The sequence below is a fragment of the Pholcus phalangioides genome, unplaced genomic scaffold (genome assembly GCF_987345545.1).
Source record: "Pholcus phalangioides strain wild (caught in Gottingen) unplaced genomic scaffold, Ppha-v1.0 ptg000015l_1, whole genome shotgun sequence".
Lineage (NCBI taxonomy): Eukaryota > Metazoa > Arthropoda > Arachnida > Araneae > Pholcidae > Pholcus > Pholcus phalangioides.
Genome location: NW_028301608.1, coordinates 112,477,712 through 112,494,058, shown reverse-complemented (window position 1 = coordinate 112,494,058; position 16,347 = coordinate 112,477,712). Strand labels below are relative to the sequence as shown.

At 43.2% G+C, this 16,347-nt stretch overlaps 2 protein-coding genes across 2 annotated transcripts; one reads left to right on the top strand and one right to left on the bottom strand.

Annotated features, from left to right (window-relative positions):
* Positions 1 to 2,085: 2,085 nt before the first annotated feature.
* Positions 2,086 to 13,234, bottom strand: LOC149077617 (uncharacterized). The gene is made up of 2 exons (XM_089245170.1): positions 12,954 to 13,234; positions 2,086 to 5,955 (listed from the first exon to the last, which is right to left on the bottom strand). Exons 1-2 carry the CDS (start codon positions 13,179 to 13,181, stop codon positions 2,290 to 2,292), a joined length of 3,894 nt encoding a protein of 1,297 aa, XP_089101296.1. The 5' UTR covers positions 13,182 to 13,234; the 3' UTR covers positions 2,086 to 2,289.
* LOC149077616 (uncharacterized) lies at positions 13,148 to 16,268 on the top strand. Its single transcript, XM_089245172.1, has 2 exons — positions 13,148 to 13,806; positions 14,410 to 16,268. The coding sequence occupies exon 2, from the start codon at positions 14,414 to 14,416 to the stop codon at positions 15,815 to 15,817; it is 1,404 nt and encodes a 467-aa protein (XP_089101298.1). The 5' UTR covers positions 13,148 to 13,806; positions 14,410 to 14,413; the 3' UTR covers positions 15,818 to 16,268.
* Positions 16,269 to 16,347: the final 79 nt, after the last annotated feature.

Here is a 16,347-nt window from a genome sequence, read left to right as displayed (position 1 = left end):
GGCCGTTTGACTATTTGTATGACGGGGTCTGGGCCTTGTGCCCCCCCCCCCCATTCCTTTTGATCACATTGGAATCTCTGGTATATTTATAGGGTGTGGTTATAGACCTGTCTATGGAAATTTTGAATCTAGGGGAAAAAAATACTTCTTTTTGGGATGACCTTTCTCTAGTTTTGGTCATGCAACAAGTACTTCTGAATGAAACCTTAAAAGAAATAAAACCGAAGGAAAACATATTTTGACGTGACGCCTACCTGATGCTGTCAGGTATGCATATGTAGATATAGCGGTGATACGTCGATGACACTGGTAATGATTATTTCTCCATCGATCATGGGTCTTGTATTTCCTAGTGTCATATCAGATTGGTCAAGGTACGCAGCTTTGCATGCGAATTGAAGAAAAAAAAAAGGAAATACGCTATTGTCAGATGTCATGAGAAATACGTCTGAGCGTTTCTCATAGATTGCGAACGTGTTTACGTTGATGCTGAAGCAACATTTACTGATATTGTTCGAAGTTTACAAAAATAATAATTCGATTTGAAAAGGCTATTAATAGTAAAAAAAAGAATCCCCTTATTGTTTGGGGAAAACCTTCTGAGAAATCGATTTGGTGGGGGGAATGGTAAGTATGAAACAGCAATAACACCAGCGTATGTACTGTATCAATGGAATGCTGAAATGGATGGGAATTGATGTATTTTTGTTGGTTTTTGGATATTGTTTTGCTGTAGGGTCAATGACTATTTCCTCATGTATCAATGGTCAATATACAGATACTCACTTTGGCATAAATGGCTTTTCCTAAATTGTTGAAGTGCCTTTGTGATCACGACTACTTTAAAATGGAATCTCATTCCCTCTGGATGGAGAGAAAGCAGAATGTTTCTGGTATCAGTGAGGAGCGGAAATGGCTCTTTGAGAATGAGCCACTCCGTCATAATTGAGGGAGCATCTCGTATGGTTCTGGAATGCGTGAGAAGCAAAACAAAGGGCCCTTTAAGAACGAACAAATTCTCCTTGCGTCATCATTAGGGAGATCTGCCTAGGTGATGCGAGGAGCAGAAACGACTATTTTATGAATGAAATCTCATGCTGTCATCATTGGGAAAATTGGGATGCTTTTCGGGAACTGTTATGAAATCGGTGAGGAGCAAAAAAAAAAACCTCTTTCAAGAATGGCTCCTTCTTACGCGATTTTGTGAGATCTGGATTGGCTTTGTGATCGGTAAGAAACAGAAACGGCGATTTCAAGAACGACACCTTACGGAATTATCATTGAGGGTGCAAGAATGTTTCTTGATCAGTGAGGAGCAGAAACGGCTCTTTGAGAACAACACTCACTCCGTCGTAATTGGGAAAACATTTGGAATGTTTCTGAAATCTGCGAGGAGCAGAAAACGCAGGTACTTCAATAACTACTACTTCCTAAGTAGGGTGATTTTAGCGGTTTTGGTGCACAATAGGACTGCGCATTTGCTGCGCATCAAACAATAGGGCTCCCCACTTGCTGCGCATCAAACAATAGGGCTCCCCACTTGCTGCGCATCAAACAAATGGGTGCTTCGCACTTGTTGAGGCTCGCTAGATGGCGCTTCCTATGACGTCATTCCTAAATTATCGTTCTTGCCTATGACGTCATTCCCAAATTATCGTTTTTCAGGGGGGTCATTCCTAAATTAAACTTTATTTCCCAAGTGATGATTTTTTTCAGGGAACATTCCTAAATTAAACTTTTGAATTCATTTTCTGACTTAGAAAAAATTTGCTCCTAAATTAAACTTTATTTCCTGACTTGTTTTTTTTTTTTTTGGAGGGATGCATTTTTCCATCCCAAGTGATGAGATTATTTCAAAGAGGGGTCATTCCTAAATTAATCTTTTCTTCCACAAATTATTGTTTTTTTACTGACTTAGTTATTTTTCTAATGATTTTTTTTTTTCATTCCTAAATTAAACTTTTTTTTTCACATATCAAGCTGTAAAATAAAATTCCCTCAAAAAGAAATGTTATTGACTTTTCATCATACTCAAGCTGAAAAAAAAAAAATCACACGTAACTCAATTAATGACAGAAGCATTGATGATAAAGAAAATTAAATTTTAATGATACACAAAATAAATGAGAAAAAATATATATACAAGAATAAATGGAAAAAATATATATACAAAATAAATGGAAAAAAATATATACAAAATAAATGGAAAAAAATATATACAAAATAAATGGAAAAATATGTTAAAATAAATGGGAAAAAATATGTACATCAGTGTCCATGTAGCACTGTTCATCGAATGGCATAGTGGCCATACGCATATGTTTTAATGCCATCACCGAGAATATAGCGTTTATCGTCGCGAGGGCACAGCGACGTTTTGCGGAGGGCGACCGTTTGAAGTTTGTGGTTACTGGAGGAGATTTTTAGCATGGTGTTTTTGATCGAGGAGTTGTTGCGGAGGCAAGTCAGATAATCTTGATGTTTGAGATGCTTTTTGACGACCGCACGAACGACCCCTTTGGCGGTCTTCTTCTCCGCGACTGCTGTAATCATGCTGTACATTTTTGATCTTAATCCGACGAATTCCACAACGGGTTCGCCGCCGTTCTCGTCCTTCATGACGCCCACCACTTTTTTATTCTGCAGGCTAAACAGAGGATGATCACCGGGATAGTTTGACGTGTCGAATCTGTGGAGCTCCTCCCTCATGTCTTTGTAAATGTCACCGGTTTTTATCTCGTAGAGGAATGAATCTGTGTCTGTGAACAAAACTTCCACACCGGGTCCGTACTTTTTCTTCATAAAATTATAATGGAAGTCCGCCATCAAGTGTTTGGACAGGTCCAAAATCGTGACACCGGTATATATGGGCCTGTCCAGATGGATTTTCGTCTTCAACATCTTGATGACGGCTAACTCACCGGTGATTATCCTGAAGCATTCGAATGCCGGGGATGATATTAGCTTCCTCAAGCTCTTCTGATTGTTGGCGAGACGGATGTCGACGTGCTTCCTCAAATTTTCTAGCGATTTCCCGTACACAGCGTTATTGAGGAGCTTATAGAAGTCCTTTTCGAATTCGCACCGGGCATTTTTCCTCTTTTCGGTGTTGAACGCTATGTACGGGCGTATCCAAGGCTCTTGTGTGAATTCGACTGCACGCCGAACACCCGTCAGCTTCATCCCCAGCGACGTGTATAACTTCAGGCACCGGTAATGGATGACGTAGGAAGTTTTGTTCATCAGATTTGGTGAGAGCTTTTTGGATGGTTTATCACCGGGTCTTCTGATGAATGGAGAGAGCATGTCACCAGTAATTTCAATGTTTTCTGCCGCCAAGGGGAAACAATTGTGCTCGTCGTGCAACTTCACCGGGTATTCCATGTCCACTTCTAAAATATACCCCTTGACGGCGTTGTCATCGATGTTGAGAAAATCGATGCTCTCGAGTTCACTGGGGGACAACCATCTAAAGTCTCTCACCGGGAGGGGCTCCATCATACACTTTCCATATAAATTATTCACATCATAGTACATGATATATGATGTAGGTTCACTGGGGTTATAACCGGGTATTAACGGGTTGTTGGCTCGCGCATACCGCTTGGAGATCACTGAGACCCCACCTCGGATACCTTTCTCCATGAAGAGATGCATGTCCGGATCGTTGATCAATTCGAGCTTGACACCGGTCATTCGCAGACATGCGTTCCAGGCCAATCCCGGGGATGTGAACGTATGCACCGGGTCGATCTTGTAGTTTTCTTCGCAGAGTTTTCTAAAACTCTCGAACACATCCCCGAGAAGCAGCACGTCAGTCTTCACGTAGAGGTTGTGGTAATCACCGAGGTTGGAACACCGGAATTCTCTCCAAACGGTATGCGCATATGTATACTCGTCACTGGTTATATGTTGATCCCCCAGAGAGGTGTAAAAGGCCTCTCGTGGGGGCAGCACCGGATCTTCGAACTTCTCAAACGAGTCAACGTACTCGTACGGATAACATCCTTTACGTTGAAGAAGATGACTCGTAGCTCCAAAACATTTCTTCATGTTGTTGAAGTCACCGGGGTTCATCGCTTGCACGAGCGAATCCAACGACGCCGCCAAGAACTGGTTGGAATCCAGGAATCGCAGGCGACCGAGAGAAAAGGAGATAAATTTCTCCATATTCCTCCCGATCACCTGGATCCTGCGATCGGGGTACCGGGAAAGTCCTTGCATCAGGAAATGAGCGTCGTAGTTTTGTAAATTGTGAAATATAACCGGGATGTGACGTCTTAACCTGAGCTGGAGATTGCACTTCTGATGCAGCGCCGCTCTAAAACCACCGGTGATGTGACAGTGGTCACGAACCCTGTCGTCACCGAGTGGGCGGTCGCACACCATACAAGTGGTCGCATTCCCGAATCTCTCTTCATCTTCAGCTGTCATCTGCAGAGGCACCGGGTTGTCGAGCTTGCCCATAACCACTCGTTCTTCTTCGACGAGACACCGGAAGAAGACGTCCACGCAATCTTCACCCCTGTACACTGTGGGCTCTTTCACGTATACACCATCGGGCCCCACGACCGTATACGCGAATCCACAGGGGCGGTGAAGGCTCTTCTGGGTTGTGCTAGAGAGAGACGGGTTCGGCTTACAGCTGTCCACCTTCTCCAAGATCGCCTCAAAGTCCGCATATATGACGTATGGAACGTGCAGCTGGTAATGGTTGTTCTTGAAGAACATCACGTTGTCGTCTACACCGGGATACGTCACTCGTTGCAGACCGTGTGTCTGGCAAAGTGGTTCGTGCGCATTCAGCTGCTCGAGGGAGGAGAAGCGTTGCAAGCAATAATTGCAAAAGTGGGATGCACCTTCATACTTGGTCGTGTAGGAAAGCAAACGAGACATGTTTTGGATGAGGCAGTAGTGCGACGTTGTCTCGTTGCTGATGAACAAGAGGTTGATTGGTGTACCAGACACCACCTCACTAATCCTGAGAGGAAAGACTTCTCCCCCCTCCAACCCAAAGACGTTAATGCGCACTGAATTCGCAGCTTCGAACCGTGGGATTTGTTTAAGTGTCACCGGGTATACTAATTCACTGGTATTCAATTCATTCTCATACTGAATATAGTTGAACACCCTTTCGGGGTTTTGCTTCACCGGGTGTAGGGCAGCCAACACACACCAGAGAAAGCATTTCTCATCATCGTTCTTTACATTTACCACTGCTCTTCTGCTGGCTACCCCCTTTGGCAGCGGAATATAAGTGGCGGCCGCTAGTGGTTGGTATTGCGCCGTGTTTAGCTCAAGCAAGAGCACGCGCTCGAGCACCCAACCACTTCCGCTGCCTTCAAAATCCTCTGTCGCCTGCTTTACCTTTACGAAGGCTATTTGTAGGTGCTCTTCTATCTGGTCGGCGGTTAAAGTGGTGAGCATTTTACTTCGAAGATACCCGTTGCAGAACTCGTCCTCGCCGTCACTTCCTTTCCTGGAAAAAACAGCAGTCGCGACGATGTTCCATTTAAGGGACCTGTGGGTGGTCATGTCCTCCCTCAACAGCCGCGTCAACTCCTCTCTCACGCTGTCGAGGAAGGTGGTCATATCCATTTCGGTGTCTGGGGTGGGGATCAATTCGTGCGTCGACAACATGTCGAGTGCGCGCCTGACTTGCCCTCCTCCTCCTAGCTGTGCTCCTCCTTGGGGTGCTCCAAGCTGCTGCTGTGCCCCATGGCTCGGTGATGGCCGCTGTGGTGGTGCTCCTTGTGCCCACTGTGGGGGCACACCATGCTGGGGTGGCGCACCATGCCCCATGGCACGCTGGTGGCGCATCAAATCGCTCTTGCGGTGAAACGCTGCATCGCACACCAAACACTTGTGGCGACGCTCGCCATGCGTTAGCCTGTGCTGATTCAGATTCCTACGCAAGGAAAACTCCTTGCCGCACGTCTCGCATAGGTGTCGCTCCTGAAAAACAAATAAAAAGGGAATGTAGGACACGTAAGTCTAACACAAGCAATGGATGAGAGGTATAGAAACCCACGTCTTCCCGCTAGTTTCGGTGGCGTATCCGCCCTCAAGCGCGTGCTCAAGTCATCAAAGAAAAAAGAAATCAGAGATTGGTTGGCTGGCGAGAGAGCGTACACGTTACACAGATCCATTAAAAAAGTGTTTCCCCGCAACAAAACAATAGTGGCCGGTCTAAACAGTCAATTTCAAATCGACTTGGTGGACATGCGTAATCTAGCAATTCACAACGATGGTTACAACTATCTTTTAACGTGCATCGACGTCTTTTCCAAGTACGGTTTCGTCGTGCCTCTCAAAAGGAAAACCGGTGACAGCGTGGCCAAAGCTTTAGAAAGCATCTTTCAACAACGTCAACCAGTGGCGCTACAGAGCGATAAGGGGCGCGAATTTATAGCGTCACCAGTCCAGCGCTACCTCAAGCGTCAAGGTGTAAAGTTTTTCACTACGGAGAACGAACAGATAAAGGCCAGCGTGGTGGAAAGATGGAACAGGTCTCTCAGAAACTGGATGTACAAGTACTTCACTGCCAAGAACACGTATCGCTACATCGACATGATCGAAGACCTCGTGTGGAGTTACAATCACAGGTATCACAGGTCTATAAAAATGAGGCCCGTGGACGTGAACCCCGGAAACGAGCCGGAGGTGTGGAACAATCTCTATGGGGATACACCCAAGAAACAAGATTGCAAGTTTAAAGTGGGTGATCACGTGCGCATCACAAGATCAAAACACACCTTCGAGAGGGGGTACGATTCTAATTTCACCGAAGAGATATTCGTGGTGACCGAGTGCGTGAAAAGGGAAATTCCCGTTTACAAGCTCGAGGACCTGATGGGGGAAGAAATCAAGGGCACATTCTACGCTGAAGAGATGGTAGGTGTAAAGATGGGAGAAAAATTTCCGATTGAAAAAGTTTTAAAGAAGAGGAGAAGAAAAGGAATTATTCAATACCTCGTGAAATTTCGGGGGTATCCGAAAAAATTCAACGCGTGGGTGGTCCTATAAAAACCCGGAAACAGTGCGCGCATCTGTCATTTCAGAGATGGCTTCTTTCTATCTCACTCTACCCAGCGATGCTTCCAGAGACTTTTTTCCCGACAACACGCTCTCGAGTTTCGTGGTTAAACTTCCAAACACCCTGGAATTCGAATCCGAGATGGAAGTCGCACTGTCGGAGATAATTTATCCCCATTCATTCCACAACATCACTCAAGAGACAAACACTTTCGAATTCGATGTCGGAAACAAGATAATGAAGACCGGTCGCATAGCCCCGGGTTTCTACGAGACGACCCCCGAACTGATCAAAGCCATATCCACTCAAAATTTTCAAGACAAGATTGGTGTGACGTACAATAAAATCACGAAAAAAGTTAAGGTGAACCTCAAGAAAGACACCAAGCTCAGTCTCAGACACGGTATAGCCGAAAACCTGGGTTTCGAACCCGGCCTGATAGAGGGTCCGACCATAGTCGAGGGTCCTTTCACAGCCGATCCTAAATTAGACTTTCATCTCTTGTACGTGTACTGCAACCTGGTCGAACCTCAGGTCGTGGGTAACACCTACGCCCCGCTACTGAGAATCGTGAAAACTAGCGGTCAGGACGGGGATATCGTCAGCGTGTCTTTCGAACGCGCCCATTACGTGCCGCTGGCCAGAAAGAGTTTCGACATCGTTCACATGTATTTAAGGACGCACATGGGCAAGTTTTTCACATTTCAACGTGGAAAGGTGATAGTGAAACTACACTTTAGACTGCGACATGCATTATAAACCGTACCGGAGCTGTGCCCACAGCATCAACGATTATTATCTCGCTCAGGCTGGAAACGGACTCGGATATTATCAGGGTAGCGCTCTGCAAAGAGGTTATGGCCTCGGATCTATATTCAGCTCTCTCTTCAGATCGGCCGTGCCCCTGTTGAAACGCGGTGCCAAGGCAGTCGGTTCTCAACTGTTGCGCTCTGGTGTGGATTTCGCCAACGACATCGTTCAAGGAAAAGACGCAAAGATCGCAGCTCGCGATCGTGCCAAGGAAGCCGGAAGGTCTCTCACGGATAAGGGGGCCAATAAAATCAAATCCATGCTCGGAGGAAAGAATAAAAGGAAGAGACTCGTCAAGAAAACCGTCAGTAAGAAGAGAGCTAGAAAGCTGTCGACATCCGATATATTCAGCGATGGCTTTAATCCACGAAAATTCTCATGAGTGTTTGAAAAGCGAAGCCGATCTGTTCACGGTGCCACCCACGGAAACCTCTATAGAATCAGCCGAATGGGTCCAGTACCATCCCATATCTCAAGTGCGTGATTCGGGGGCCCCCATCGAATTTCACGTGGCCGGTAGTGCCGAAGAATACATAGACCTTTCTGCCACTCAGCTGTATGTCAGAGTAAAGGTGACAAAACCAGAAACCGCCGAAGCCGTATCGACGGCGAATAATTTCTTGCATACCCTTTTCTCTCAGATTGACGTCACGTTGAATGGAAGAACGCTCACAAACTCATCACACACTTATCCGTATCGAGCTTACCTGGAAACGCTGCTTAACTACGGATCGGATGCAAAGAAAGGACCCCTGACAGCCGAGGGCTACTACAAGGACACTGCAGGTCACATGTCTGACCTAACCAAGAACGAGGGGGCCAAGAAAAGAGCTAAACTCGCGGAAAATTCTTTTGAAATGATGGGCGTGCCTCACGTCGACATATTCTATCAACCGAAGCTGATGCTCTCTCTGGTGGACTTGAAGATGAGACTGGTTCGCTCGAAACCCGAGTTCTTTCTGATCACTGCTGCTCAGGGTTGCGACGTGGTTATCGAGCAAGCGAGTATTTTTGTGCGTAAAGTAAGAATGAATCCTGCTGTGGCTGTAGCGCATGCCATGGCGCTCGAGAAAACAACAGCCAAATATTGCATTAACCGCGTGATATGCAAGGTTTATTCGATATCCATGGGAAGCATGAGTTTCGTGCAAGATAACGTATTTCTCGGGGTCATGCCCAAGAGATTGGTTATGGGCATGGTGGACACGGAAGCATTCAACGGAACGTTCAATTTGAACCCCTTCGACTTCAAGCACAACAACGTCAACTTTGTTTCTGTTTCTATCGATGGAAGACCCGTCCCCCACACGTCGCTACAACCAGACTTTAGGAACAGACACGTCATCAGAGCCTACAACACACTCTTCGTGGGCACCGGAAGGCCCGGAGAAGATAAAGGATGTGACGTGAGCAGAGAAGAATATGAAGCCGGCGGTTACAGCCTCTTCGCCTTCAACCTGATACCCGACATGAGTGACTGCGGACACGTGCACCTACAAAAGCAGGGTAATCTGCGAGTGGAACTCAAGTTTTCCTCAGCCTTGACCAAGACCGTGTCGGTTATCATATTTGCCGAATTCGAATCGTTGGTGGAAATAACAAAGTCCAGAAGCGTCTTGTGTGACTTTGCGGGATGAACACTAAACAGATAGAGCACGCCCTCTCGACACACCCCCACACTCGAAAGGCTTTCCTAGGTGTTTTTGCGAGTGACAATTTACCCGAAAATGTGATCGCTTATCCCGCTGCACTGGTTGTGAACACGGACAGAGAGAATGAACCCGGAACGCACTGGTTGGCTATTTACATCGAAAACGAAGCGAGAGCTGATTTCTTCGACTCTTACGGGAACCCGCCCACCTATTTCAAGAAGGGACACATAAACAGATTTCTACGACGCTACTCGCGCGTCGACTATAATGACGTCATGTTACAATCAGATAAGACAACCGTGTGCGGTCACTATGTGATTTTTTTTATCTATTCTCGATGTATCGGCAAAAGTATGAATAATATTGTATCGCGTTTTAATATGCAAAACGATATGCGCGTAGCAAGCTTTGTAAAGAAAAATTTTTCTGTTAAATAAAAGAGAAAAAAAATTCATTCATTTGTCATTTACTATGGAACCTTTCAAGCTGACACATCCGAGCACCGTGCTCATTGCCGGACCCACCGGTTCGGGAAAAACATATTTTCTCAGAGAACTATTAAAACACAGAAACGAAATGTTTCGAGAGCCTCGTCCGAAACGAGTTATATGGTTTTACGGCGAATATCAGACTTTGTTCGAAGATATGGAAGACTACGTTGAGTTTCGAGAGGGGAGCAATTTCGAAAGCGTGGAAGAAGACAGCTTGGTGATTTTAGATGACCTCATGAACGAGCTATCGGGCGAGAAAAAATTAGCAAACCTTTTCACAAAGTACAGTCACCACAGAAAATTGACCGTGATTTTCATAGTGCAGAACGTGTTTCACCAGGGGCGGGAAATGAGAAACGTTTCTCTGAACGCGCAATATATGTTTCTATTCAAAAATAGAAGAGATGTCAGTCAGGTGACCCACCTGGGACGTCAGCTGTTTCCCAATAAAATCAAATTTTTCAACGAGGTGTTCGAGGATAGCACGAAAAAACCGTATTCGTATTTAATGGTTGATTTACGACCCGAGACGGAGGAGGAAATGCGCCTGCGCACTAACGTGTTACCTGGGCAGACGCAATATATCTATAAACCCAGGAAATGAAACTTTCCATTTTCGAACATGACGGCTGTGATAGAGGTCGAGGGTTTCCAGCTGTCGGATAGAACATTCATAATCAAGGAGTTGGCGTGGTGTTTCATGCATTCGAGAGAAAATTTTCACTATGTATATAAACCGCCCAAAAAGTTTTCGGAATTATCTCCTAGAGATAGACACCAATGTCTCTACGTCACCAACAACATACACGAAATATCGTGGTCGGCTGGTGATGTACCTTTTGAAATGCTGGAGCGGCATTTGCAGCGATTATCAAAAGTCGTATTGTATACGAAAGGCCACGACAAGTGTCGGATGCTACTGCAGCAGTACGGGTTAAAAGTTTATAATCTAGATGCGATTCTCTGCCCCAACATTGTGGACTTGCCAGAAGTGAGCGCGAACTGTTTTCTCCACGAAAACATGATAAAGCACTGCGCGCTGAAGAAGGCTATAGCATATAGCATATGGTTGGAATAAAAACATCGTTATTTTAAAGTATGGCATTGGAGAAGCAACAAGTACTCCGTCTACTCTCTGCCTGTCCGAGGAATAAACGCAAAGACTTGTTGAAGAAATTACCGAAATCGGCGTTAAAGACGGTCTGCGAGTGCTCGCTCAATATTTTGAAGGGTGTCATTCCGTTATCCCCGAAACAGAAAAATAAACTGAAAAGACATAAAAATACACTTCGCAAACTTGCCTGCAAAAAGACGCCGCTGTACGAGAAAAAGCGCGTGCTCATTCAGAAAGGAGGTTTCTTGTTCCAGTTAATCCCTGCCGCTATACAAACCCTCGCAACTTTGTTCATGAAATAATGGAATACGCTCGAAAATACGCTTTGATCCCAGAAAATTTGTTATCGCGTCACGTCACCACAAAAGAGCAGCTTTCTGAGTTGGACAACGAGATGTTGAAAATACTTCGAAGCAAGGAGCCCGAAGCTATAAAAATTAAACTCTATCAGAATCTGCTGAACAAGAGAATCAACGTAGCCGAGAATAATCCACCGGCAATTCAAGAAGAGAAGAAAGTTGACGAATCACCGATAGCTCTGATTTCTGTCCCGAAATCGCAAAGAGGGCACTCAGAAAAAATTATCACGCATATAAATAAGCATCCGAACATATTAAAAATTAATTCTAACGGCTCGATCGTTTATAAGAGCAGGCTCGTCAAAGGAAGCGACATTCGCGATTTGATATCAAGTGTGGTCGGTCGGAGAAAATCACCCGTGGTGGGTCAAGAAATTTTCCTGAAAGCGCTAGAAGAAACCGGAGCTCCGAGAGATTATATAAAAAACCCATTTTTGAAACATATTTGGTTAGAGCTTTGAAATGCCAACAACAGTGGAAGCCGTGATCTACGATCAAAACAATAGAAAGCAGGGTATCGCATGGAAAACGGATGTACCGTCATTCGATTTACCGAGCTGCTGGTCCTACGAATTGGAGAGTAATGGAGAACTGATAAGACACAAGAGAATGTTCGCCATATTCACGATACTGATTGTTATATTATTTACTCTTATAGCAACAACATATAAAAATCAAATGGACTTTGAAAGATGTAATTCCTCTCTTCCGCTGGGAGGAAATATTTTTCTCACGTATTGTAATAAAACCTACGATATACGCTATTTTAGCGGAAATGCGCCCACTACGAAAGCCGTTAATCTCACCAGTGCGCAAATGTATAAATTGATTCACGAGTCTGCTGATGTACAATTGAATAAAAAAATTTCTATTTGAATTCTTGTGTCGTTTTGAAATTGTTTCGCGACATGAAATTCCCAGATGTTTCGCAGCTCTACCATTAAATAAAGTTTAAATACCTTACATGAAATAAATTTAACTTGAAATAAATTTACGCCTGAGAAATTGTTTCGCGACATGAAATACAACTGAATAATTTTTTTTTCGATGAATGAAAATTTAACTCGCGACATAAATAAATTTGATTTGAAATTAAATTTAACTCGGAATAAAATTTAACTTGTAATGAAATTCCCAGATGTTTCGCAGCTCTACCATTAAATAAAGTTTAAATACCTTACATGAAATAAATTTAACTTGAAATAAATTTACGCCTGAGAAATTGTTTCGCGACATGAAATACAACTGAATAATTTTTTTTTCGATGAATGAAAATTTAACTCGCGACATAAATAAATTTGATTTGAAATTAAATTTAACTCGAAATAAAATTTAACTTGTAATGAAATTCCCAGATGTTTCGCAGCTCTACCATTAAATAAATGAGTTTAAATACCTTACATGAAATAAATTCAACTCGAAATAAAATTTACTCCTGAAAATTAATTTGGAATAAAATTTAACGCGCGATAATTTAAAAAAACAACTAACCTCTTTCTTCTTCTTCTCTGACGGAGCATATCCACTTGGTCCAGCTTCTACTGGCGCAGGACGCTTCAGGCATTGCTGGATGAAATTCTCCTCATCCTCAATCATTAATTTTATATCGCGATCACTAACTAAATCCTCGTTGAGACATTCATTGACGAAATTATCGTCATTTTCCAACAATCTAACTAATTCTTCTTTACTTATACCGAAATCGATAAAACTAGCCATTGCGCGAACGTACGAAGCGAAAGCTAAAAAACTTGATGCTGTCTGGACAAAACTCAAAAACGAAGTGAGAGGATCTGCAAAGAAGATGATACTTTTAATGAGATAAAGGGTTAGGAAGCGATAACGAGTCTCGTGTGCTATGCGTCATTACTCGGGCAGACAGTACTCATATAGTTATCAGTGTCGCGTGCAGAATAATCGAAGCAACGCGAGTGATGCATACTCACGTCAATATCATTATCAGTGATTTATGTAACATTGGATAGTGTATCGTTAGATATTGGTACTGTATCAGTGATGCATGCTCACATGAATATATTGTATCAGTGATTCACGTGAATGAGATAGTGATGCTACTCACATCATTATCAGTGATTCATGTAACATTGGATAGTGTATCATTAGATATTGGTACTGTATCAGTGATGCATGCTCACATGAATATATTGTATTAGTGATTCACGTGAATGAGATAGTGATGCTACTGGGTGCACTTTGAGATTCACAGTATATTCCTATACTTATGCTTATCAACTGCAACTGCAGTATATAAACTGCGGGACAGACACAATTCCTTAACTTAGTTCTCTCGCTCGCTTGGATACACTTCTCTCTCCGCAACTTGGTAAGATTTTTTTTTTCTATGGCTTCTTGCGTGTTAGATTTTGAGGGATTCTTGCTTAAAAGTGGGATATATGTTGTTAAGGAAATGGCTTGCTTTGATTTAAGCACAGGGAGAGTATATCACTCTCTCTACAAGCCGCCATTCTCTAGCAAGGAGCTATCCGAAGAAGATTTCCCACAAATGCTCTGGGTTAGCAGAAATCTTCTTAATATTAGATGGGGGGAAGGGCTTTTCGATTATAATTTAATGAAAATTCATCTCACCACTGTTAATAACAGATATAGTTGCATTTATGTGAACTGCAGGCAAAAAAAAAAATTTCTAGAGCAACGATTCAACCTGGAGACAGTGAAAGTCTTAAACTTCCCAAAATCCTTGACTTCTTGCGGGTTTCACCCTCTGCAAAAAGGGCATTGCGCAAGGTCGTAGCATGCGCTGAATGGTTAGATGCATAAAAATTTAATTTTGTAAAATAATAATAATAATAAAAATTTAAAAAACTTAAAAAAAAAAAAACTTCTGTTAAAATATATATTTCGCAATTTTTTTTTTTTTTCATCTTGAGAGTTGCGGAGAGAGACTGTATGCGTTGTTTTCATTTAGACAGATGGAAAGCCTCCGCTATGAATACGCTCGGAACGTACTGGATACTTCCGTTGCGATACTACACCAGCTCGAATCTGAAATCGTGTACCGTCCAGCAGAGGAATGCGTCTTCAAGTTTGGCGACAAGACTTATCCGATGCCCAGACAGCATGCTGGGTATGGTGACGCTGGCCTACACTACACCTTTTCCGGAATGACCCTCCAGGCCCAACCGTGGACACCTCTCCTCTTGGATTTGAAAGCCGTGGTCGAGAGCATCTCAGGCCATGACTACAACTTTGTTGTCGTCAACCGATACTCTGATGGAACCAAGAGCATCTCCCCGCATTCCGATGACGAATCACAGCTCGTCAAAGATTACCCCATCGCTTGCCTCTCCCTGGGCGCTGAAAGAAAGCTCGTGTTCTCTCGACGGGGGCACCAATCCGTGGACCGAATCCTGGAACACAACAGCCTGCTGACGATGCTACCTCCAACCAACCAGCTGTGGCGTCACGCGATACCTAAAGACCCAAAAGTAAAAGACGTCCGACTCAGCCTGACGTTCCGGAAAATGGTTTCGAGTAACAAGCGCCCATCACCGAACACTCAACCACCATCGGCTAAGAGATCTCGCAGCAGTGGATTCAATAAGGAAGCGCCGCCTCCCAACATCTTTCACGTGAAGGAGAACTTTTTCGTCAGCGTCGTGATCTTCAGTGGTGAAGTGCGCGTACATATTCGAGAATTTTTCGAAGGCGATGGACTCATGCACCCAGCTAAAAATGGAGTGACTCTTTCGCCGTACGTGTGGGAATGTTTGAGAACCGAATTCTCTCGTCGTACTATGCTGCAACGCGTTGATAGAACTTTCCTAGTGTCGGAGAACCTGATCGTGGACTACAGCGGTGATGATGTGCTAATTCAAACTCTACATCGCGGGGACAACAAAATTTTCAAGTGCTCCGAAAACCCCCTCAAAATGACTTTCCAGGCAATCGAGGCACTCTTCTGGAGCGAGGATGATAAACCACTTCATACCGTGATCAGTGAGCTCGTGCAGAAAACGCTCTGCTTGGACTATCTGAAAGTGTGTGTGCGCGAAAACCAAACTAAAGGAACGAGTTCTATGGATATCACCGACATTTTGGCTAAATTGGTGAGTGAAAAACTTTTTGCTAGCATCGAAAAAATTGTTGACTGCCATGGGTGTTCCATGGGATATGCTAATCAGTTGGGTCATGAATGTCTGCAGTTGAATGATAATTTAATGTTTTATAAATATTTTGATCATGCTTTAACCCTGATTGACTTTCGCGAAGTCGCTAAAACTCTGGCGGAAAATTACGATGTAGCGGAAAAATGTTTTAATGCGATTGATTTTGATGTTTTGAAATCTAAGATAGAAGAAATTTATTTGAAATAAATGAAAATCATATAAAATGACTTTGTATTTTATTGCTCCTTTGGTTTATTTTTACTTTTCAGCTTGGACATACAAAAGTTTATTTGTGACTTGAAAAAAATTTTATTTTAAAATTAATGAAACGATTCATCTTTGTTTAGTTTAGAAAATAAAGTTTAATTTAGGAATGAAAAAATCATCAGAAAATAAAGTTTAATGTAGGAAAGATCCCCAAGTTAGAAAAAAAAAAAAAAAAGTCTGAAATTAAACGATAATTTGGGAAAGATCCTTCTCTTTGGTGATATCTTCGAAGTGACGTTATGGGAAAATCTTGGGATAGAAAAAAATTAAGTTAGAAAATGCATCCCTCCAAAAAATAACAAAGTCAGAAAATAAAGTTTAATTTAGGAATGACCCCTCTTTGAAATAATCTCATCACTTGGGAAGTCAGAAAATAAACGTTAATTTGGGAAAGAGTTGAAAGAACGGTAATGAACTTTAAATTTCCCAGGGTGTTGAGAAAAAAAAAAAAACCAAGTCAGAAAATAAAG

Bases quoted from the DNA above. Each gene is read 5' to 3' on its own strand.
- LOC149077616 (XM_089245172.1), top strand. From the start codon at position 14,414: ATGGAAAGCCTCCGCTATGAATACGCTCGGAACGTACTGGATACTTCC.
- LOC149077617 (XM_089245170.1), bottom strand. From the start codon at position 13,181: ATGGCTAGTTTTATCGATTTCGGTATAAGTAAAGAAGAATTAGTTAGA. The intron at 5,956-12,953 runs GTTAGTTGTTTT...TTTGTTTTTCAG, and splicing joins CAGAGAAGAAGAAGAAAGAG to GAGCGACACCTATGCGAGAC.